At 42.4% G+C, this 25,523-nt stretch overlaps 1 protein-coding gene across 1 annotated transcript in view; it reads left to right on the top strand.

Annotated features, from left to right (window-relative positions):
* ARHGEF26 (Rho guanine nucleotide exchange factor 26) overlaps window positions 1-25,523 on the top strand; it is a 216,713-nt gene that overhangs the window by 18,387 nt on the left and 172,803 nt on the right. Inside the window, exons 3-4 of the mRNA XM_073626013.1 lie at window positions 10,599-10,638; window positions 18,746-18,888. Of these exons, the coding sequence (XP_073482114.1) occupies window positions 10,599-10,638; window positions 18,746-18,888 (183 nt within the window). The remainder of the gene's footprint in view (window positions 1-10,598; window positions 10,639-18,745; window positions 18,889-25,523) is intronic.

Raw genomic sequence — 25,523 nt, 5'->3', positions numbered from 1 at the left:
GCCCTTAGCTCAGGCATGCAGACAGGAGGGTGTGCTTAGCTGGGAAAGCCCCTTCTCTCCTCCTGAAGACTCCTGGGCGTATTACATGATTTGCATAGGCCTGGAAACCAGGAAGTAACTGAAGAAACTGAACTAAAAAAATAAAATAATCAGTTTTAAATTATTAATATACAGGATTTATATAGCGCCAACAGTTTATGCAGCGCTTTACAACTTGAGGGTAGACAGTACAAATACAATACACTTTAATACAGTAGGAATTAGAGAGCCTACAATCTAGGAGGGAGGGTCAAGAGATACAAGAGGTAGAGCTGCACGATTCTGGCTAAAATGAGAATCACAATTATTTTGCTTAGAATAAAGATCACGATTCTCATGGCGTAACATCATCTTTCACAATATACCAAAAAATTGGGCTTTACTGTTTCCTTATTTTTTAATTCATTTAAAGTGTGTGTGGTTTTTTTTGTTTTGTTTTTTTTAAATTACGTTTTAAAGACCGCTGCGCAAATACAGTGTGACATAAAATATTGCAACAACCATTTTATTTTCTAGGGTCTCTGCTAAAATATATATTTTAGCAGAGACCCTAGAAAATAAAATGGTGGTTGTTGCAATATTTTATGTCACACTGTATTTGCGCAGCGGTCTTTAAAACGTAATTAAAAAAAAAAAAACAAAAACAAAAAAAAACACACACACTTTAAATGAATTAAAAGATAAGGTGAATTTAAAGAGCACTGAAATCTAGTGACCCTGGAGAGAGGAGCTAGAACACAGTGATTCTAGGGCTGTTGGGGCTTTTGCAAAGCTTTCCCTGTTTGCAGGGCTGTCTAGGTAGTGTTTCAGTTGGACATAGGCCCAGAAGGAGAAAGACTTAGTATTCGAGAGTGCTTCAAGTTCTTTTTGCTAGAATTTTACTCAGAACCCCAAACATTATATATATATATATATATATATATATATATATATATATATATATCTATATACATATACATTCTATCTGCAAACAGGGAAAGCTTTGCAAAAGCCCCAACAACCCTAGAATCACTGTGTTCCAGCTCCTCTCCCCAGAGTCACTTGATTTCAGTGCTCTACGCCTCAATGTTTGGGAAGCCCTACGCTTCCTTGTGCTCGGAACATACCTGCTGGGAGAATGAGCTAGGCACAGTGATAGAGGACACCAACTGCAACCGCATTCACCTGTACATGCACGAGGGCTCACTTAACGTACAAACGCAGGAAAACGGGTATAAGCTTATGACAAAGTGGTATAGAACCCCAGACATACTCCACAAATTCATTCCAACGATTTCAGATCAATGTTGGAGGTGTGAACAGGGCCCAGGTACCCTTCTCCACATATGGTGAACTTGCCCGCTGATTCAACCATATTGGCGACAGTTTCATGCAGTGATAACCGAGATATCCTCGCTTCCCTTGGAGTTCACACCGGCGCAATACCTCTTACATCATTCCAAAATTTCCCACAAAAGATATTACAAGTCAATGGCTATGCATATGATTAATTCAGCCAGGCTATGCCTTCCGGTCCATTGGAGGTCCAAATGACCTCCTTCAATGAAGGAATGGGCAATCCGAACCAACCCCATAGCAGTGATGGAGGAGCTGATCCACACCACACAGGATAGAATATCACACTTTTCGACTACATGGGCACCCTGGTATGAATATCAGAATTCACAACAATACCAAGTACTACTATAGGAGACTGCTTGACCTGAGCAAGACGGGTCTAGGCCCCTTGGATACATCAGACCCAAGGGAGCAATATATCCTATAAATCCCTTGCAATGCCCGGGGCCAGCTGGGGAGGGTATCTGGTGGTTCCCCCACCCCCTCTTCACACAACTCTCTGGGAGTCACCTCCCACACTCCCCCCCCCCTTTTTTTTGTCCTCCTTTCTCTCCCCCCCCCCTTACTCGGTGCATTCCTCTTTCCTTGTTCCCCTTCCTTCCCTCCCTCCCTGTCTCCCCATATCGATTCTATATAAGGAAAGAGTTGGTGTAGTGAGCCGAACTGGGGTAGGGCACTACCCATCTTCTTTACACGTCTTATAGTAAAACTATATACTACCTTATGCTTTTTTGCTCTGGCCCGATCCCTTAAAAGCATTAATAGGTTTATAATGCACAGCTGCAATACTATTCCACTTAATTATGCCTTGACAACATCTTCAGGGAACTCTAGGAATTTTCTGTCTAGACCTATTTTGGTGTAAGAGTATTGGGCACTGACTATTGGTTTGTTTTTTCTACGAGTGATTGAACTCTGATACTTCCTTGAAACCAAGTACTGTATTTATTGGTGTATAACACTCACTTTTTCACCCTAAAAATTGGGTGCAAATAGCACGTGCGTGTTATACGCCAATACTTCAATTTTAGATGCCTCGGAGGGGACATGGAGGGGGGCGGGACGAGCGCTGTCAGATTACTTACAGTGAGAATCTCCTGTTTGGGCATTGGACAGGCTGTATTGATGGCAATGGTGAGACTGCAGATGGGCACTGACCCTTATTTTGCTTCAAAGTTCCTTATTTAAAATTAAATTTTTTTTCCTGAAACTTCCATCTTAAAATTAATGTGCGTGTTATACACCTGTGCGTGTTATACGCCGATAAATACGGTATATTTGCTTGCACATGTTTGTTGTTATTGTGCTTTCTGTAACACCTATGAACATTTCTTAATAAAAATACTTTTTGTGGGAAAAAAATAATTCTAGCAAAAAATATAGATTTTAACTTGTAAGCAACAAGTGACAGAAAAAGGTTTATTCTTTAAGTGGTTAAACTGCCCTCATCTACAGACAGAAGTTCATCCCTTTGATCTAAAAGAACTATGTTACAATGTTTCTCTTTATCTCTGCCTAAGCAATGTCATGAGAAAGTGGCAGGCTGCCTGGTTTTATTTTTTTTTTTTTTAGACAGCTGTCAGCTTGGGCAGAGAACTCTCTCCACTGAATCCAGGAAATGCCTTTTTAGGATTGGGGCGGGGGAGTAGAATTATGATCTCGATTTTATTTTTTTTTTATGATTAATCGTGCAGCTCTAACAAGCGGTAATAACTGTGGGGGGATGAGCTGATGGAGAAAGTAAATGTACAGTTGTTGGGTAGGGGCCAGATAGGCTTCTCCTGAAGAGATGAGTTTTCAGGTTCGTTGGAAAGTGGACAAAGAAGCACATAGTCAGATTGGGGTAAAGCATCCTAGAGGATGGGAGAGGCTCGGGAGAAGTCCTGGAGGCGAGTATGGGAAGAGGTAATGAAGCTAGAGAGCAGGAGGTCTTGGGAGAAATGAAGAGAATGATTTTGTTGGTATTTTAAGACTAGGTTAGTGATGTAGCTGGGGGCAGAGTTGTTGTGGATGGCTTTGTAAGTTATTATTAGTATCTTGAATTTAATTTGTTGGTTGAGTGGCAACCAATAGAGGGATTGGCAGATTCCGAGCAGTTTAATCATGTTTCTTTCTATTTACTAATGCTAGCATCATAAGAACAAAAATAGTTAACCCCCCTGGCGGTATTCCCGTGTCTGGCTCGGGGTGGATTTTACATACCAAAAGCGGTATCCCCGAGCCAGACTCGGGCTTGCATCGCAGGATCCAGGAAGAGGTTACTTACCTTGTCCCCTGGTTCCTGCGATGTCTCCCCGCTGTGATCGGCGAGCCGCTGTGTCTCGCGCGATTCACAGTGCCGAGCTCCGTTCCCTGCGAGCGTTGCGACGCACGGGGACGGAGTTCGGCGGCAAATTCAAAAGTGAAACACACAGTATAGATACAGCATACTGTATCAAATAACTACACATCCCCTTTGTCCCTAGTGGTCTGCCCAGTGTCCTGCATGCAGTTTTATATATATAAAACTGTTCTTTCTGCCTGGAAACTGGAGATTGTCCATAGCAACCAAAACTGTCTCTTTACATCAAAAGTGGTTTTAGACCAGCTAGAAAAAAGCGATAACAAATTATAATCACTTGCAGAATTGAGCGATAGTGATTTGTGGGGAGATCCGTCATCAAACACTAAAAGTAATAAAAGCTAAAATTCTGGAACTGAGCAAATTTCAGTGTTTTTGATTTGATTACATTATTATATAATTTTTATTATTATTATATTATTATGTGTTTTAATTATTTATAGTTATTTATTATATTATAATTTTTTATTTCGTTTTTCAAACTTTATCATACCCGGGATATCTACTAGACTCTTGTTTGGACAGATTTAAGTGAACTATTCCTAAGAATTACAGGCCTACAATATAAAATGCCAAATTTCTGTGCAAAATAATGGTACCGCTTTCAGCACCTAAAATCTGAAATAATCATACCGCCAGGGAGGTTAATGTTGATTGAGAGAGTGAAGTTCCGCTTTAAAGAACCACCGGGCTTGTATTTCCATTAACAATCTTAGAAGAGCCCCCAAAAAATTAAAACATTTGCTTATTTGAGGTATACTTGCTGCAATGTTTCTAGGATTATCCTAACCTTCTAGAGTGAATGTCCTTGTGTGACCTTCCATGGCATTGTTCATACTAGAATCTAATAATAATTACAATTAGAAACATCTTTACTTGTACTCTTGCAGGGAAAGCTACCTGCTGCTTATTAATCTTCAAATGCATTCATTTAAAATGGATTCATGCTGGCAGCAAATTGAGATCCACTGACAGGTAGTTTTGACCCTTGTCAGACACTTACTAAATGATGGGGATAGAGTCATGTAGTGACTAAAAGGCTCAGCTGGCACATGCAGGGTGTGGGCACAATGTGGAGCGGCACAACTGCTCAAATGTGCAACATTTTATCCGCCCCACGCTAGGGATGTCCCGATACCGATACTTTTTTTCAAGTACTCGCTGATACCGATTACCGATTTTTAATGTCATGTTGCAGTGGTTTTTTTTGTTTTTTTTGTTTTTTTTTTTTTAATCAGCCCTGTTGGGGGGCTTTGGTGAGATATCAGGGGTCTTAACAGACCCCTGATATCTCCTCCTTGAGACAGAGAAAGAGACAGAGGATAGAGATTCCCCAGTCCCTTTCTCTGCAGCCTCAGCTGCACTGAAAATGAATGGAGAGAAGACAGTGGCTCCTCTCCATTCATAAACTGACACATCGGAATCACAGGAGATTACAATGTTTCAGTTATGTGAATGGACAGAGTCAGCTGACTCTATCCATTCACAAAGGAAGGAGGAGGACATGGAGAGAGACAGCAGAACGGAGGGGGTCAGCAGAGCGGAGGGGGTCAGCAGAACGGAGAGGGACAGCGGAACGGAGGTGGACTGGATGCGGTGACAGTCAGCGGTGATCATGTGTGGGGGAGTTACAAGCACTGATCACCGCTGTATAGATTTAACGAAAGCAGCTGAAAGTCGCTGGGGGAGAAGCTTGTAACTCCCCCACACACCGATCACTGCTGACTCTCAAGGTATCGGGTGAAGCATAGGGAGCATTTGCCCCAGTACAAGTACTGGGGCAAATGCTCGGTATCAGGACAACCCTACCCCACGCCTCTTCACATGGGCCTATCCTGAGCGGTTACATTCAAATAGAGCAGGGATATGCAATTAGCAGACCTCCAGCTGTTGCAGAACTACAAGTCCCACGAGGCATAGCAAGACTCTGACAGCCACAAGCATGACACCCAGAGGCAGAGGCATGATGGGACTTGTAGTTTTGCAACAGCTGGAGGTCCGCTAATTGCAGATCCCTGAAATAGAGCTTATGACTGACCCCGGACGTAGGCATTTTAAATGCAGGGTCAATGTTGCTGTAGAATTTTGGGCGCACAAACTAGCTGCGGTTATTCGCCCAGTTTGTGTGTGGTTATAGAGAGTTTTTGCTTCCAGAGGTGGTGTTTAGCTACCTTTTTGAACTCCAAAAAATATCCTTAGCTAAACTTTTGTACTAATATAATCTTGCAGACCAAAAGGGAGCAAATAGAAATTCAGTGTTGGGCCTCGTTCACCTCAGCACTGTTTGGACTCGTTCACACTAGCAAGTGGGGGGGGGGGGGGAGTGGTTGAGTTTTGGCCCCCCCAAAAAAAATTATTACCCCCTTGCTGCAGAGGAATGGCTGTGGCAGGAATTATACACTGTTGCTTTCAGCAGGAGTAGTGCCTGACTAATGTGCCCTATTCATTTGGATGGGGCCACTCTGAAAGTGACCTGCAACCGTGTGCAATGCCATGTGTGGGGGGGGGGGGTCAAGAGGTTAAAGCAGGTGGGGAGGAGGCAATACAATGTCACCTCACCCTGTGTCAAATGCTCTCTGAAGTGATCCATATATGGATTGCTCTTCAGAGAAGAAAGCTATTGTGAACGAGCCCTAAGGCTGGTTTTACAGGGCTGTCTGATCAGGTCTGCTTGTCAGTTTTTCAGGCGGACCCGATCGGACCCTCCATAGCTCTCTATGGAGCGACAGATGTCAGCGAACGATCTGCAAAAACAGGTGAGTGGGGGATCCATTCCCCATCCATCCGGTGAATCGGATGACAGACAGCCTGATGGAAACAGACAGGCGGTCTTTTACCATCTGACAGCCCTATAGAGAACATGCGGACCTGTCATCCACCGGCTCAGCGGGGATCAGAGAGATCCGCTACTGAGCAGGCGAATGCACATTACAGAAAACGCCTGTGTAAAACCAGCCTTAAAGCTACGTTTTTATATGTGCTTGAAGGACATTTCTAAATGGATGTACAGTAAATGCATGTTATGTTTTTTCAATGTTGCCATTAGGACATCAAAGTCGCATGACAAGTTGCAGCTCATTCTTTTCAACAGCACCCATTCAAATCGGTGCACCTTTGAAAAGGTGCCTGCACTACTTTGGTGCGACTTTTGATGCGACTTAGATCTATTGAGTGTAAAGTCAGATCAGAGTCATGCTCCAAAGTTGCACTGGAAATTGTGCGACTTTGGAGTCACGCTAGTGGGAATTGAGCTTGAGTGTTTACCTGCGTTTAGAGAAAATAGAATTCTGTGTGTCCAGGGTCCCATTAGACACTCTGGACGCAGCTAAACGCATGTAAAAAATGCAGAAAAAAAGTTGTCTGAGAGGCATAAAAGTTGTTTTATACTTTCCAGGTAACTTTTGAGTTTTAGAAAAGCTGAACACAGCAGTGCCCCTGTGCTCAGGCCTCATAGGGCTGACATGCCATCTAATGACCCCCCTGTGCTCAGGCTGTTCCTATAAACCAGAGACTGGAAAATAATGAGGAGGAATAGGGAGTACTTGTTCTCAGGGAGATTGTCAGCAGATTTCCTCACAAGTAGAGACAGGTGGGGAGATCACTTTGCTTGCACTGAGGTTACCTGACATCTAGGTATGCAGATTTGAAATTCCTGTTTCAAAAGAAAAAAAAAAAATGTCTTGCGTTCCTTTTTTTAGAATGTTCTTTCGTTGTTTTCTTGTGTATATACTTTGGTTAAAGTTGTTTCACCTGCTGATCAAAGTTATGTAGCCAGGAGCAAACTTCACAAATGGTGACGTGCTTGGCGAACTTTAACTACTTGGAAAACGTTTAACATCACTGTTCACAACTCATATATATGTATTCTCAGCGGATTACAGATAACTGGACTCTTCCATTCAACCATGAACACTGTGCAAATATTACTTAGTACTCACTGTAAAAACAGGACTATAAACAGGCCACACAGTGTATTTTTTAATTTTTTTTGTAGACTGAAACATTTGAAAAGGCAAGAAATGGATTGTTTAGGGTTGTCCTCATATTGCATGGTTTTGGTGAAGCTAAAGGAGATTGTACAACCAGATTATATAGTGTGTGGCTAGCTTTATATACAAGTGATACATTTTATTTACATATTACATTCATGCTAGTTCCATATTTTAACCTCTTGGTGACCGCTGTCAGAAACCATGAAATCAGACCGAGACAGAAGTACAGTTAAATCACACTTGTTGTTTAATAATAAAAGTAAAAAGAACAAACGTAGTCAAAACATAACCAAAGTTCAGTAACCGGAACGGATAGTCAGCCAAGCCAGAAGTCAGGGATCAATGTAGTGGAACAGCAAGCAGGATCTGGAGCCAGAAGGGATGTCGGCAAAGCAAGTCTTTAAACAGGAACACAAGAGAGAGGCTCTGTGACGTTGACCAAGGCGAAGGCAGAGATCCTTTGGGCTGGACAGCTTAAGTAGGCTGGACTGACAAGTAGGATATCGTCAACAGGTGAATAACTGTGGAGAGACAGGAGCTGGCAATTAGCCGACAGGTGAGCAGCCAGCTCTGAGAAGGAAGGGCTGAGCCCAGCCCAGACAACCGCATAACGAATATATGTAACGGCAAGAAAGGCAGGCTTTAATACCCAGCCACCGCACATATGTGTCTCTACGGCATTATGCAATTATATGCTGAGAGAGCACTGCCATCACACTGACCAAGCAGTCACCAATAGCTCTCAGTTAAAGTAGTTGTAAACCCTCACATACTGTATACCTGATGAAGTGACTGACCTCAGGTGATACATAGAGATGAAACAAATGCTTTTAAATAAGTTGTACCTGTTTTATCTGCGGTCTTCGCTTATCTACATCCATTTCAAAGAATTTTTAAAGCTTGTCTGAGCTGTAAGAAAAAAAGTGCCAGCGAGCTAAAATTACATACTGCAGAGCTCAGTGAGGAGAGCTCTGAGAGCTGATTGGAGGGAAGAGACATACCCTAATTTACACAGTAACAGTGCTGAGGCTGTCAATCAGCTGGGGTTCCCTCCCCCGTCACCTTTTTTTTTTTTTCTCTTGGTGTCAGGAAAACTTATCAGAAGTGACTCATGCTGATAGCAGAGGACCGAAGCAGCAGACAGAAATGACACTTAGTGCTCCTAATTGAGACAAGTATACACTGTAGAGGCATACATTTTGTTCATATTGCATGTCTGAGCTTTACAACCACTTTAGGACTTCTGATTGGGAGCCAATGGGAAGGGCAACTGATCATGTGACTGCTGTGGGAGTATCACGGACTGAAATGATGAGGAAACCCTCTTACACTCTGGCAGTGTGAACAGAAGGTGCAGGAGTGCAGAGTGGCACGAGTGCCTGTAGGTCTTGCCAGTAGCAGAGCGGGTATCCACATCATGCAGGAGAGGTTGTCAGTAGCCTTTAGTGAAGCAGGCGGGCTGGTAGACAGCTGGTGGATGGCATGTTGGTACTGGTAACAGCGGGCAGGTGAGGCATGCACTGGTAGCAGACTGTAGAACAGCAGGAAGCAGAGTCAGACAAGCCGGGTCATATATTGGCAGGACGGATCAGGTACAGAGGAGCAGGCAATAGCATGGTCTAGGTACAACCTGGTCAGGAGCCAATCGGTGGAATAGGAGCAAATGTAGCAGACAGAAGCAGAGGTCAAGAACTAGTCGGGATTGGTGCAGACAGAGTTCATAGAGAGGTCAGATAAGCCTGGTCAGCAACTGGAATCAGGATACAGGATGACAACAACTCAGGATGCAGGCTAAAAGACAAAGCAGCACTGATCCTGAGCACTGCCCGATTCTTCTAAATAGCCCGTTTGGCGCCAACATCTGTCACAGGTGCACCGGCGCGCACGAGAATGTGCAGTGGCTCGTGCGAGTATGTGCATATGCATTAGCCAGTGCCCAATTCTTGAGAGCACAAAAGAAAACATGTTTTAGCCTGTGCACAGAAGTCACGTGATACAAATGTCACACAGCCTCCCAGGCATTAAAGCCCACTTAAAGGGCTGTCGGGGTGTGGGGGGGACAGCTTTAAGAGGTTAATTAGGATCATAGGTGTGCGCAACCTATTGCATTAGGGTGTGCACCCCAAAGCTCAAACACACGTGTGTGTGCATGTGTCTATATATATGGCCCTGGCACATTGATCTCCCTGCCAGGACAGTGAAAGAGAAGTGCATAAGCACTTCTCTTATGGCAGAGCTGGTAAGAAGGAGATCTTTCCCATCTCCCCGCTGCCCACAGAGCGATAATGCTAATGAACACTAGGTAATTAGGGTGTGCCCAGGCACACCCAGCACACTCTGTGCGCACACCTATGATTAGGATTTATCATTTTTATTTTTTTTATTTTAATCCTAAAGGATTAATTGAAATTGTTTTTTTTTATTATTCAGATTCTCACATTTGTTTGAGGTTCTTGAACATTCGTTATTTATTCAGTGTTCTCCTATTTACTTTTTATACAACCAATGACATTGAGTGTTTAATTTTAACTTTGACCCCGAGAATAGGATATTGTATTGATATGCAGATGTTATGTTTTTTTCTAGTGTCGATGAAGGGGGTGTTTTTTGGACCCCAGAAAAGCGTTGGCTACTCTTTTTTGATTACCCACTCTGACCCTGACTTGAATTCATATCTGGACCTTTTAGCAGCGATGTGGCACTTTATTCCACAAAAATAAAGTAAAACTTTGTATACATTTTAGTATTGTATATAGTATTTAGCTACTTTTTTTTTTTTTATTGATTTTAAAATGTTATTTTTGTTGTGTTTTTGTTTTTTTTGATAAATATCAAAGTAACTTCTTTTCTAATAATTGTCTTCTTTTTTTTCTTCTCCCTTTCATAAGCGGAAAATCCTTCGAGGACAAGGAACATTTGATGGTGAAGGTAGGTAAAAAGAAAATACATATACATAAACATAAAAAATACATAAAGTAGACCTATTCTCAAAGTGATAAAAACGCAATTTTTTTTTTTTTTTAGTAAGATGAGAAAATGAGATGCTGGTAGCAGGAATTACATAGCACTCCTTGCTGTGTTTTTTTTTCCCACCAAATTTCCTCCTCTGTGCTTGCTGCTCATGCCCTGGTGGCTGCCCAACTTCAGGCATGTGGGTGCCCCCTGTATCTGCTGAGATCTATAGAGGTTCAATGAAGTCTCCTGTGCTCCTCTTTTAAACTACAAGCTTTCTTGAAGTCTCTCCTAGAGCCATAAAGACAGGCAGCGCAAGAGCGATAGAACCAAAGCCACGTCTCCTCCTCCACAATAATGATTGACAGCATCTCCTAAGCTTTGGTTCTGTGCCTCTCATGGATCACTGGGAGCAGCTGCATATAAGCTTGTAGTTCAAAATGGAAGCACGCACAAAGTGGAGATTCCAAAAAAGGCTTCATAGATCCTAGCTAGCACAGTTGGGCAATGTGTCCAAGGGTCAAAATGAGGAGCAAGAACAGAGGAGAAAAAAACCCCCAAAAAAACAGGAGCATGGAAGTCCTGCTATCTGCATCTTATTTTACAAAAAAAGTCTTTAAAATGGTTTTAAATGTGAACGTAAAGCTATGCTAATGATCTTGCGAAGAGAAAAATAAAGAGTAACAGAAGCCAAGTATCAAATGTTGCCCCAAGCGACCTCCTGTGCAGGTGACATATGTGAAGGTTTTGGTACTTGTTCATGTGATCTCTGGTGAGGGGTTTCTGATCTTGACTGATCTTCCACTTTAGCAGGGGTTAGATGAACAATTATATGTCTTCAAATCTGTCACTTGTACTGTAAGGAGCAAGAAGCAACATTTTGTTTTCTGGGAAAGGGATGTATTGTAGTCTTTCTGATACTCTCTATCCACTCCATTCACACTTATGCGACTCGTCCTGCAACTTTGGACAAAGTCCCATGACAAGTTGTTCTCCATGTCCATGTCCCCTGTCTGCTCCTTTTTCCCCGCAGCGTTTCTGGCTTCCCGCCTCTTCTCTCCCGCAGGCGAGAGGTGTACTCACTTTTGTGAGATCCTGTATGTCATATAATAATGATTTTAGTGTGTTTTTAGTGAAAAGATCATTTTGATATTTTCTGGGGGATGGGGGGGGGGGTCATGATTTCTAACAGTAGCCCTGTCTGTGGCTTGAACAAGTGATCAAGACTTTCCTGGGGACTCTGAACTAGACTTATTTTTTATAAGTGGGAAACCCCCTTGCCAGTATGGAAGGTGTCCCCTCTGTGCTACTGGATCATTCACACTTGTCCAATTGCTTACTGCAAAACTGCTTAAAAATGAGAAAATTTGTATATGAAATTTGTGGGGTTTTTTGTTTTGTTTTTTTTTGTTTTGAAGCCTGCATTTTTGTATGAGTATGTGTGTGTTTTGCAGACCCATGGACTATGGAAAATTCCTATTCTGAATGTTTCTCTATTGTTTGTATAACGAATAAACAAACCTATGTATAATGCTCACACAAACCTGCATAAACACATGAACTAATGCACATCAAAAACATTACTGTGTTACATAAAATATGGGCGACAACCTCACTGAGCAGTGCCTTCACAATTCTAGATGTGTCATTTGAAGCTGCAGGGGTTTGGCCAGTGTAGCTGTACTGAAGTATATTGTAACAGAATAGTCTTTTATGTGGGGGCAGTCCCAATGCCTTGTGTTTGCTTCCTTATCACAGGACTGTAGATAAAAAAAGCTAGTGCAACACTGTTATTGTTTTTATTGCTGTGTAACTTTATATGTTTTCCCTGTGTAACCTTTGCATCTGTTGCTAAATTTAAAGTGGAACTTTCACTATTCACCTTTCACATAAATCGGTATAGTGCATGTCAGCATTGCTAAAAACACAACTTCCTGTTAAAAAAAAAAAATGTCTCCTCCTTGTATGCCAAAAAATATGAAAAATGATCCCCTTTTGCCTAGGCGGGTAATTGAAGTGGTCTGAGGCTACCAGGAGAATTCTGGGTATTTCATAAAATTAAGGAGCGTTTATGGTCTCTTTTCAGTCAGGCAGAGCCTGTCTGGTAAAATTAAAAATACATAATTTGTGATCAGTACTGCCAAGAAGGATGCAGAGCCTCCTGTGAAAGGCCTCATTATCTCTAAATAACCACACAGTGATACTATGAGGAGCTGAGAATTTAAAAGGGGAATGGTTAACTAGAACCCGAGGGTACTCACAATATACATGCCGCAGTATTTGTACCCACTATAATATGCCTAAACCATGTCAGAAGTGAGAGTTTCACAGATACAAACCTCAGCACAATCAAAAAAAAACACCCTTATATTTTCTGCACTAAACACAAAACCCCTTGGTCAAGACTATGTAGTTAACAAAATAGAATATTGTGGCCATGAGTATGTAATGTAAGGAGTATGTAATGCACAGATTACAAGGATCAGGGGTCAGTAACATGCAGGGGTCCGTAACGCACAGGGTGCAGGGGTCCGTAACGCACAGGGTGCAGGGGTCCGTAATGCACAGGGTGCAGGGGCCCGTAACGCACAGGGTGCAGGGGTCCATAATGCACAGGGTGCAGGGGTCCATAATGCACAGGGTGCAGGGGTCCGTAACGCACAGGGTGCAGGGGTCCGTAACGCACAGGGTGCAGGGGTCCGTAACGCACATGGTGCAGGGGTCCATAATGCACAGGGTGCAGGGGTCTGTAACGCACAGGGTGCAGGGGTCTGTAACGCACAGGGTGCAGGGGTTTGTATCGCACAGGGTGCAGGGGTCCATAATGCACAGGGTGCAGGTGTCCATAACGCACAGGGTGCAGGGGTCCGTAACGCACAGGGTGCAGGGGTCAGAAGTGTCTTACACTCAGACTGCTGAAGTACATAATGCTTAGCAGTCAGGAGTATGCTACTCACAGAGTGCAGGAGTACATAATGCACAGAGTACAGAGAGATCAGGCGTATGTTGTGTATTCCTGACTGCTGTACTCCCAGCATACAGAGTACAGAGTTTAGTAGTATTTAACACACAGCACATAGTGCTACCAGGCAACTCCCCCCAAGCAAAATATTTTCCATCTCCCAAGGAAAACCCTCTCCCCAGCATCCCTAGAAGAAATTTCCCACCTCTAATACCCCCCCCCCCCCCCCCAGCAAAAATCTACCCACTTACCCCACTCCATCTTAGGAAAAAAATCCACACAGCACACATTTTCCTTTTTCTCCCCCTTTCCTTCAGTCCTCCCAGAAGCCTAGGGGCCTTCCTCAGATCTAAGCCACCCTGTATCTCAGGGTGTGAATATTGTGGGTGACAGGACTGCAAGGATGCCTACATACTGTCACAGTGCAGGTATTGCAAACCAACAGTACTGAGAAAGAGACAGTAGGCATTACAACCTCTTTCTGTTTTAATTTACCATATTTCATAGAGAGGAACAAAAATGTTTACAGTTCCTACGTTCTCTACATACTAGTGTGAGGTAATGCATCGGGACAGCTGTATACTTGAGACCAGGGAAAACATTCCTTCCCTTCTTTAGTGGTGTTTTGCTGCAGTCTACAACCCATGGTTTATTTCTGCTCCTTGGGCACTGCTTGTCCTTTTTTCATTTCATTTCATTAATTGTATTGCTATATTGTGATTCCTTATGTTTGCAAAATCACCCGGCAGACACTGAGCCACTGAAAATCATGGCCTGATTTACCATGCCAAACTTCACCTTCATTGACCCTAATGCCCTGTACACACGATCGGACATTCCAACAACAAAACCATGGATTTATTTCCGACGGATGTTGGCTCAAACTTGTCTTGCATACACACGGTCACACAAATGTTGTCGGAGATTCCGAACGTCAAGAACGCGGTGACGTACAACGCGTATTACGAGCTGAGAAAAATCAAGTTCAATAGCCAGTGCGGCTCTTCTGCTTGATTCCGAGCATGCGTGGAATTTTGTGCGTCGGAATTGTGTACACACGATCGGAATTTCCGACAACGGATTTTGTTGTCGGAAACTCTGATGAAGCATACACTCGGTCGGAATTTCCGAAAACAAGCTCACATCGAACATGTGTTGTCGGAAATTCTGACCGTGTGTACGGGGCATTAGTGGCAAATATATATAAATGTAGAACTTGAGATTTTCATGTAGGAATTGCTGTAGTGCACCAGTCCACCCCACTTCCAATGATTCTGGAAACTGTACCTGCTAATGATGCTGGAACACACGCCATGGTTACCTTTCTGCCTCTCACTTGTTAAATAATAATAATCATTAACTAAAAAGTTACTCAAAGTCACAAATCTGTCTTGGATGCTTGGATGTGATTTGGGATGCAGAAGGTAAACAGCAACCTAAGGCTCCAATATGTGCACTACTACACCTGTGAGATACGGCCTAGAAGGATGTATTCTGGGAAATACACATATCTCAGTGTAGGGTAAATTAATGAGCTTTCTGACTTTAGTATAGTTGGTGAATTTGCTCACTAACTTTAGGGCCGTTTCCCACGTTCTGTTTAGCCGCAGCCTAGGTGTACCCACAGGTTTCCCATAGACTTTCTATTTTGTTTCATGTTTAGGTGCGTTTTCTGAAAGCACACCAAAAGTCCTGCATGCTGAATCCTTGGTGCACTTTCAGAAAACGTGCTTAAAACGCAGAACATAGTAGAAGGTCTATGGGAAACCATGGATAACAAGCATGAAAACTGAGGGTACACTCACACTGCTGCCAAACCGCAGAGCTGCAGTGTGAAATTGTCTTCAGTAGCTTACAAAGTAATTTACATGTATTGGTCAAAATTAATCTCCTAATAACTGTAAAATTTTTCTCACCTATTCTGTTTTTTTTTCTAGTATTTAAGCTCTGAGAACAGCTCCCATGCAAAAAGAAAAAAAAAAATGTGTTTTTTGGATAATTCCACTTTTAATTTAACTTTTCAAAAACAGTGTTGAAGAAATAGGACTACCATTGCCGACCACTCCTAAAAATTTTAACTCACTGGCTACTTTGCTGATCCAATGGCCTGGAAACTCTGGGGAAATTTTTAACTTTTCTGATTTGTATATGTGTTCAATGTCAGCGACTTAGAAAGTCCTGAAACCAGAGTCAGCCAGACAACTGGCATTTTCAGGAGGTCAGCGTAGCAGCTTACATTTTCCTCTACTCTTCCTCCTGCACTTTATTGTAAAATTTTGGTCATTTGTAGAGGAAACTTAGACTAGCTCCCAACAGATCAATACCAGATCAATCAACAGATCAATACCTAGCAATAAAAGGAGAACCCTGTAAGTGTGAAAAGAAAGGACTAAAATAAGGAGAACCATATATAAAAACTTATTTGTCACTCCTTTCTGGAGTTACATCATGGGTTATACTGGACTTTCACACATAAAGATGTACCACCTCAATGGAGAAGACAAGCATACCTTAACCTAAAACATTGGGTAGCACCAATTATGGAGCATTTCACAGAGCTCAGAGCCGGTTGCTAGGACATGAATGGCTCGTATACAAACACTGCTATGGCTGCATGGTGTCTTTATATTGGACGTTTGCCCATAGTTTAAAGTACAGCTTAATACTGTGTGACAGCAATGCTTAACAGAATGTGCTGCTACAGTCTGGAGATTCAAGAATTTAGTACTGTAGGCTTGCTTCTGCATCAGCTATCACAGCGTGTTTTTCAGCTCTAAATTCATCATAAGTAAATGTCACATTTTCTACTCTGCTGCAATACTCCAAGACATACACCTGTTAAAAAAGAAAATGAATAATTATGTATATTTGTGTGTATATGTATATGTATGTGTATATATATACATTTGCTACAATGTAAAGTAGTGAGTGTACAGCTTGTATAACAGTGTAAATTTGCTGTCCCCTCAGAATAACTCAACACACAGCCATTAATGTCTAAACTGCTAGCAACAAAAGTGAGTAAAAAAACTCCTAAGTGAAAATGTCCAATTTGCCATTTTCCCTCTCCGGTGTCATGTGACTCATTAGTGTTACAAGGTCTCAGGTGTGAATGGGGAGCAGGTGTGTTAAATTTGGTGTTATCGCTCTCACTCTCTCATACTGGTCACTGGAAGTTCAACATGGGACCTCATGAAAAAGAACTCCCTGAGGATCTGAAAAAAAGAATTGTTGCTCAACATAAAGATGGCCTAGACTATAAGAAGGTTGCCAAGACCAGCGGTTTAACAGGACAGGTTCCACTCAGAACAGGCCTCTCCATGGTCGACCAAAAAAGTTGAGTGCACGTCCTCAGAGTCCTATCCAGAGGTTGTGTTTGCGAAATAGACGTATGAGTGCTGCCAGCATTGCTGCAGAGGCTGAAGGGGTGAGAGGTCAGCCTGTCAGTGCTCAGACCATACGTCTCACACTGCATCAAATTGGTCTGCATGGCTGTCGCCCCAGAAGGAAGCCTCTTCTAAAAATGATGCACTAGAAAGCCTGCAAACAGTTTGCTGAAGACAAGCAGACTAAGGACATAGATTACTGGAACCATGTCCTGTGGTCTGATGAGACCAAGATAAACTTATTTGGTTCAGATGGTGTCAAGCGTGTGTGCCGGCAACCAGGTGAGGCATACAAAGACAAGTGTCTTGCCTACAATCAAGCATGGTGGTGGGAGTGTCATGGTCTGGGGCTGCATGAGTGCTTCCGGCACTGGGGAGCTACAGTTCATTGAGGGAACCATGAATGCCAACATGTACTGTGACATACTAAAGCAGAGCATGATCCCCTCCTTTTGGAGACTGGGCTGCAGGGCAGTATTCCAACATAACGACCCTAAACACACCTCCAAGATGACCACTGCCTTGCTGAAGAAGCTGAAGGTAAAGGTGATGGACTGGCCAAGCATGTCTCTAGATCTAAACCCTATTGAGCATCTGTGGGGCATCCTCAAATGGAAGGTGGAGGAGCGCAAGGTCTCCAACATCCACCAGCTCCGCGATGTTGACATGCAGGAGTGGAAGAGGACTCCGGTGGCAACCTGTGAAGCACTGGTGAACTCCATGCCCAAGAGGGTTAAGGCAGTGCTGGAAAATAATGGTGGCCACACAAAATATAGACACTTTGGGCCCAATTTGGACATTTTCACTTAGGGGTGTACTCACTTTTGTTGCCAGCGGATTAGACATTAATGGCTGTGTGTTGGGTTATTTTGAGGGGACAGCTTATTTACACTGTTATACAAGCTGTGCACTTACTAGTTTACATTGTAGAAAAGTGTTGTCACATGAAAAAATGATGTCATTTTTATATGAGCTATATGGAGCTTTGTATGCTGCAACCCTCTCTTCATTTGTGTATATATTTGGTGGTCTTCTAAGAATTTACAGGTTATGTGCATGGACATTCAATCCCTATTGCTTTGATACTGTCTGATATATAGGCACACAATTTGCAATGCATTTTCATATGTTCGCTTTTAACCTGGGGTTCTTTACTTTTGAAAACCTTACTGGTTCAGTTATAAGTTTTGATGCATTTGGACAACTGCGGATAAATGAGTAGGCCCTGCTACAAAAATAAACTATCTTTGGATGTCTCCATTGCTTCTGCTTACCAAGTTTATATTGTTTGTCGTTTTTTACTGTTAAATATAAGTTGTCAAAGTAGCTTCTCAAGAGTACATGGGCAGTAGCGATACTCGTTCAGTGTTCTATTGAATGCGTTCGCTATTGACAGGAAGCGCATCTATTTTTAACCATGATTCCTCCCTCTCATTTTTCAACTGCCCCCAGCATGCCATAGAATTATCCATTTATAATACAATGTCTCTGTGCACGTATTGGTGTATACAAACACATGCTTGCGTTCCTATTTTTAACTTGACATTGGGCCTATAGTTTCCATGATGTATATGCTATGCTGAAATATATGTTTAACTTGTAAAACACATGGGATGGCATTTTTTTTTTTTTTCCAACATTTTCTTCTGTTCAGATATGAGCTGATTTGTTTTTAATGTGATTTATATAGTTTTCTTGACTTGTTTTAGTAAAAAAAAATCTGCATTACTTTCAGAAAATGCCGTCTTATACCAGAACTACAAAGAGAAAGCCCTGGATAATGACTCGGATGAGGATGCTGAATCCAAAGAGCCAAAAGAAGATCGGATCATTGTACAGTATAAACCCCTGAGGTCAACATGGAGTCAGTTGTCCGTGGTATGTAAATTCTCTATGTAAATTCTCTTTCTATCGACCTCTCTCTCTCTCTCTCTCTCTCTTTCTATATTAATATCTATATCTATATCTATCTATATATACTTTTCTACCAGTGAGCTAAAATAATTCTTTTGATGAACCAGTTTTCTTATGGATAGGTTGTGTGATGTATTTTTATGAGCATTCTGTTCACTAAACCCCCTCACTGGCCAAGCAATAGTATATACCAGATGTCAGAGTTCAGTGTTATTGGAGTGGATGGTAAGTCTTCATTCTATGCTCAGGTGAGTTAGGTAGCCCATAGATGAGTCCTTTTTCTCATTCAACCAACTTGTTCAGCGAAAAAAAAATGACTTGGTTCCTGCATCCATACATTTGCAGTTCCCCGCCGTTAGAATACACTCATCAGTGCCACCAGCTATTGCCGATCATGCCAGGAAAATCCAACAGCACAGTTGTACCGAAGTCTATCGGTAGATCTGCACAACTAATTCCCCATACATGAATCGAATTTAGCAGATACCTTATGAAATGGCCAAATTTCGATCCATGTATGGGGAAGTGGTTGTACAGAAGTCGATCTATAGATCGACTTCTGTTTAGGTGAATATAGATCGACTTCTGTACAGCTAGCCTGTCGAATAAATGCTATTCAGTGTATTCTGTGTAAACAAGCATAATGATTGCTTGTTCACAGTAGAATTTTTGTAAGGAACATTCACATTAGAAAAAATAATGAATGCTTTCACTGTACATAGCTACATACATAGTTACATACATAGTTACATAGGTGAGATTGAAAAAAGACACAAGTCCAATAAGTCCAACCTATGTGTGTGATTATAAGTCAGTATTACATTGTATATCTCTGTATGTTGCAGTCGTTCAGGTGCTTATCTAATAGTTTTTTTAAACTATCGATGCCCCCTGCTGAGACCACCGCCTGTGGAAGGGAATTCCACATCCTTGTCGCTCTTACAGTAAAGAACCCTCTACAGAGGTTTAACCCTCTAAGGTTAAACCTCTTTTCTCCTAATTTTAGTGAGTGGCCACATGTCTTATTAGACTCCCTTCCGCAAAAAAGTTTTCTCCCTATTGTGGGGTCACCAGTATGGTATATGTAAATTGAAATCATATCCCCTCTCAAACGTCTCTTCTCCAGAGAGAATAAGTTCAGTGCTCGCAACCTTTCCTCATAACTAAGATCCTCCAGACCCTTTATTAGCTTTGTTGCCCTTCTTTGTACTCGCTCCATTTCCAGTACATCCTTCCTGAGGACTGGTGCCCAGAACTGGACAGCATACTCCAGGTGCGGCCGGACTTGTAGAGTGGGAGAATTATCGTTTTATCTCTGGAGTTGATCCCCTTTTTTAATCATCTACTAGGACCCCCAGGTCCTTTTCCATCCTAGATTCTCCCAGAGGTTCTCCCCCCAGTGTATAGATTGCATTCATATTTTTGCCACCCAAATGCATTATTTTACATTTTTCTACATTAAACCTCATTTGCCATGTAGTTGCCCACTCCATCAATTTGTTTAGATCTTCTTGCAAGGTTTCCACATCCTACGAAGTTATTGCCCTGCTTAGCTTAGTGTCGTCCACAAATACAGAGATTAAGCGGTTTACCCCAAATGCTGCATGCCTTGTTTTTTTGGGGGTTTTTTTGATGGAATATATTATTTACCACAATTTTTTATTGGCTACTTGACTAGACTAGAGTGTATCCAGTAAAGCTGACCATCTACCTTGCAATCTGATTATACAATCAAATGCAAAGCCACCTTATGGCATCATACGACCTCCTGCTTTAGTGCCTGTGTGCTCGTGGGTTAAAGGAGGGGGCCAACTCTGAGTTTTCACTAAAAATGAACTGGACAGAGGCATCAAAATTCCAAGATGCTACTGTCATTACCTATGTTAATATGCTGGCGTATTTTCAAAAATACATCATTATTTTTAGATATCTGTGGCAAATATTGTGACTATTTCAAAAGAGCTAAGTGTAAAAATGATACATTTTCTTTTTAAATAGCATTTTAGAGAATGAGCAATAAAAGGAATGATGGAAAACATGCTCTTTAAAGCTACGTGTTAGTTGTGCGGTAAGATTTTTCCCATAGCTCAGGGGAAGAGGGAATAGTTTGTGTCACCCATCCTTTGTCCCTCTGTACACAACAAAGTGATTCTTTGTGGATAGAGAGGAGGGGAAGGTCTGGCCTCATGCTGAGGGGAGCAGTAAAAGACCTTGGGAAGTTCTGTAGTAGCAGAGAAGAGGTTTAGTGTGTGAGGTGCAGTGTGTGTAATGGGTTTTGTTAGAGGGTAATTGAAATGCAGGATCCATTGGATGAAGATTGTTTTTTAACTGAGTGGGAGCCAGGCTTATTTTTCTATGGGTTTGACTCGGAAAGCAGCAGAACTGTATTTTTTTGCTGGGCAGACTAACTCCAATGTGTTATGCAAGTGTACTGAAGATACTTTACTGTTGGTCCCAGTTGTAAACTCATCTTATCAAATGCACACCTAGAAATTGCCACAGGCTAAACAAGAGAAATCCATAGGTTTCTCAATCCAACAGGGTAGATGAACATATCCCCTCCCCTTGCCATTGTATTCTGACAGCCGCAATACCCGCATCTGTCAAAATACCTGAACAGTGATTGCAGCCAAGAACTTACCATCAGTCGCAACCCAGAGTTCAAATTTCAGATGATTCATCAGAAATCGGCCAGGATTCGATCTGTGTATGCCCAAAATTATATATACACAGGGGTCAGCAACCCAAGGCATGCGTGCCACAGTGGGCACACAAAGCCATTTTCAGTGGCACCCGGAAGGTCATAAAGGCACAAAGTCTACAAAACGATTTGATATTTCCCAATAAAACATGCCTGTAGTATAGTTTGTGAAATATCGTCTAGTTTGCAGTCTACTGAGTTTACCAAACTCCTTTGAAAAGGTGTCTTTTGCATTACTCTGTATTTGGATTCACATGCGTGTGTGAACAGATTTTTTTTTTTCCACCCCTAATGACAGTGTTAAGTCCATCTGGCACCTGACTTACAACAGACAATTCAGAGTGCATTTCTGTAGCTGAAATGATCAGCCTATAGACCAAACAAAGAAAAACTGAGCAGTGAAGGACAAGAACAGGGATCACACTGAAACTGAAGTTCAGTTTATTGCTCAGTTAAAACAGTAGTAAACCTGCATGACAATGGCATAATGTGCTAGTACATACTAGCACATTATGAAATGCTTACCTTAGAATGAAGCCCTCAAGCCGCACGCTGTTGCTGCTGACAGGGCTTTCATCTTCACCCGATCTTCCTTCAGGGTTCAAGTGCTCTGGCCTTCTGGTTGGCCAAGCCTCACTCGTGCACACATTACGGCCATGGCACGGGGCTATACAGGGATGGCACGGGTATGCCGTCCCTTCAGAGCACATGCGCCGGGATGTCACCGGCTGCATGAAGTGTGAATGGCTCCTAAACTGTGCAAGTTTAGGAGATATTCACTGTACCTACGGGTAAGCCTTATTATAGGCTTGCCTGTAGGTATAAGTTTAAAAAAAGACTTTAAAACCACTTTCATGGTAAATATGAACCAGTTTTGTGTGCGCACCTATATAATAATAATCGAGTTTAACTTGCCAGTGTAGCAGTACGACTATGAGTTCAAAAACTGAAAATTAAACTCTACAGCTACTGGCACACCGGTTGTTTTAATGCTTGTAATTGACACATAATGTGCAAAAGGCTGCTGACCCTTGGTATAATGTGTGTGTGTGTGACTGCGTTTATGTGGTTCTTACTCATGTAAGGTAAAACAGGTTTTTCTGCTTGGGGATAATTGATGATATAAATGTTAGTACTGAATCTTCTGATTTAATTTGTATGCCCTATGGGGGGAATTCTTCACATTTTTGCAAGCAGTGGGACTGAACCATGCATTGATTGCAATAGTCACGCATTTCAGTGGTTAATCCATTCGTGATCATTATGGTTTTTATTTATTTTATTAAAGTGAACCTGTTTTTTTGTGACTTTTAGGGTAGACTAACTGATGTTTAGCAGGAACCCCTCAGTGTTTGCACTTACCTTTTTACTTTCTCCTTTGCCTGCCTGTTCACCAGCCAAGGCCCCAAAGAAAACTTGGTACTTTCTTGCTTAGGGCAGCATAGAACGCTCTTTAATAATTTCCACAATGAGGTGCTAAGTGCCTGAGAAGGCTATTGCCAGGTCCAAGTGCTGTCACCGGAAAGCATTGGGAGGATCCTGAGCTCTGTATAAGCTCTTCAGACTTAAAGTGGTTGTATAGCCCAATTTTGTCATTTTTACCTACAGGTAAGCCTATAATAAGGCTTACCTGTAGGTAAAATTAATATCTCCAAAACCTGTACGGTTTAGGAGATATTCCCTTTGCATGCAGCCACTGATGTCAGCGGCACATGCGCTCTGAATGCCCGGCTGCTACCCTCCCCAGCTGCACATATTCACCTTCCTTGCCCTCTCCTGCCACTCTGTTTGGATATCGAAAGCAAAATGAATAAGCCCTGTGTAACCAAGTTTAGACCTGGAACATACATTGGGCTAGGCTGCTACCCCACCCTCCTGTGAAAGCACTATGTGCCTGAGGGACCTATTGCCAAGCGTCATCATCATCAAAAAGGAGAAAAGGTAGTGAGTCACATTCTCCCTATATTTGGGGGGTACGGATTTTTCTGCATGTACTAGGTATTTACTTTCGCACATGACGGTTGAAAAGAGCAAATAGAAGAAAGTATGTGCTGCTAGGAGGGGCGACAATTAAGTGAACCTCCTTACATGATTGTGCAAAGCACAGGTTCACCTTAGGCTCGGTTCACATAGGGGCGACTTGTCAGGCGACCTAGTCGCCTGACAAGTCGCCTCCCGTTCTGTGCTACGGAACCGTTCTAATAGGAGCGACGCAAGTCGCTCCGACTTAGAAAAAGGTTCCTGTACTACTTTGGGGGCGACTTGGGGCGACTTGCATAGACTTCTATACAGAAGTCGTTTTGCAAGTCGCCTCAGAAGTCGTTTGCAGGTCGCCTCGCTGAGGCGACCTGCAAGTCGTGCCGCCCCTGTGTGAACCGGCACTTACGGCACTGGCCCAGAATAAACAAAACCAAAGAAAATTCCCAGCTCAACTTACCGACCAGCCTGCAACCAACCAAACTATCCTGTTTAGCAGTATGTGTTAAAACGGGTATAGTTTGCACACATTTGCCAATACACGTGTAAGCTGCAGAGCCACTTCATGGCACTCCAGTATTATCTGCAGTCCTAACTATTAGATTGTAAGCTCTTCTGAGCAGGGCCCTCTTAATCCTCTTGTATTTTATTATATTATAACTGTATTGTCTTCCTTTTATATTGTAAAGCACTGCATAAACTTTTGGCGCTATATAGATCCCGTATAATAATAATAATAATAATAACTCTATGAATTTTGAGAGCCTCCATAGTAGAAGCACATGCATTCTAATGGATAGGTAGAGGGCAGGTGAACCTGGAGGGAGCCCACCCCTCCTGAAAGGCACAGGGGCGCACTGGATACCCAGCATATAGCACAATGGCAGCAAAGGTGTCCAGTGCATCCCCACACCAGGATGCCTATAAAGAACCAGAACCGCCAATAGAGATTGAGACTTTGTGGGCAACTAGTACACCAGAATAATAGGTTAAAAAATAGACAAATTTATTGTTGCATATTAAAAGAATTCCAAAATTTAGAAAGACAAAAAAACAAACAATAAGATACACGGCATTATTGTACACACATCATATAAATTGCATATCTCCTGAAGTTGTGCTGTCTCCATTCTACCCGACGAGTTTCAGGTCCCCTCACCAAAATTCCAACAGTACAAACAAATGACCACTGCCCCCACCTATAACTGGCCTTTGCAGCAAGGAGCACATAGAATGACAACGCATGTCAAACCAAGCCAAAGAAAATTCCTAGCTCAACTTGCTGACCAGCCTGCAACCAACCGATTTATCCAGTCTAACGGTATACATTTAAAAACTGGGGTTTCGTTTGCACACATTTGGAAGTCCTAACTCTAAATTTTGAGAGCCTCCATAGTAGAAGCACGCACATGCATGCATCCGCACGGATGGTGGATTCAAGATCCATCCCCCAGTTCTCTTTAGCACTGACACTCTGCTAGGAACTACTCTCTTCAGAAAGCCTTGCAGGTTCCGCGTTTTTAGGCCAGGGCTCCAAAGGACCAGGCTTGCATCCGATGCCCATATAACATGTAGGCCCAGGTCACCGGCCACATGCTAAAAATTGAGAATTCTTTCCTCACTGCCAGGCAGACAGCCCTTTTCTCATTTAGAGACCACTAGCTCCTGGACTAACCACAGTTATACTTTACACCTTGTTTTTCAGGATCCTGTCACAATTGTGCTCGGTTCACGCGATATGGGATCCGACTTTTGAGACCCCAAGTCGCATGGCATGTGAAATCCCATGTTATTCAATAAAAGCTGTATTAATTAGCATTACTGAAGTCGCCAACTTTAGAAAAGGTTCCTGTACCACTTCAAGTGCCCATAGACTTTAATGGAAGTCGTCTCTTGCTCTATATTGATGTGATTTGGATCT

This window comes from Aquarana catesbeiana, linkage group LG04 (genome assembly GCF_042186555.1).
Source record: "Aquarana catesbeiana isolate 2022-GZ linkage group LG04, ASM4218655v1, whole genome shotgun sequence".
Lineage (NCBI taxonomy): Eukaryota > Metazoa > Chordata > Amphibia > Anura > Ranidae > Aquarana > Aquarana catesbeiana.
The sequence above is the reverse complement of the archived record's forward strand: the minus strand, read 5'-3'. Positions and strand labels throughout refer to the sequence as shown.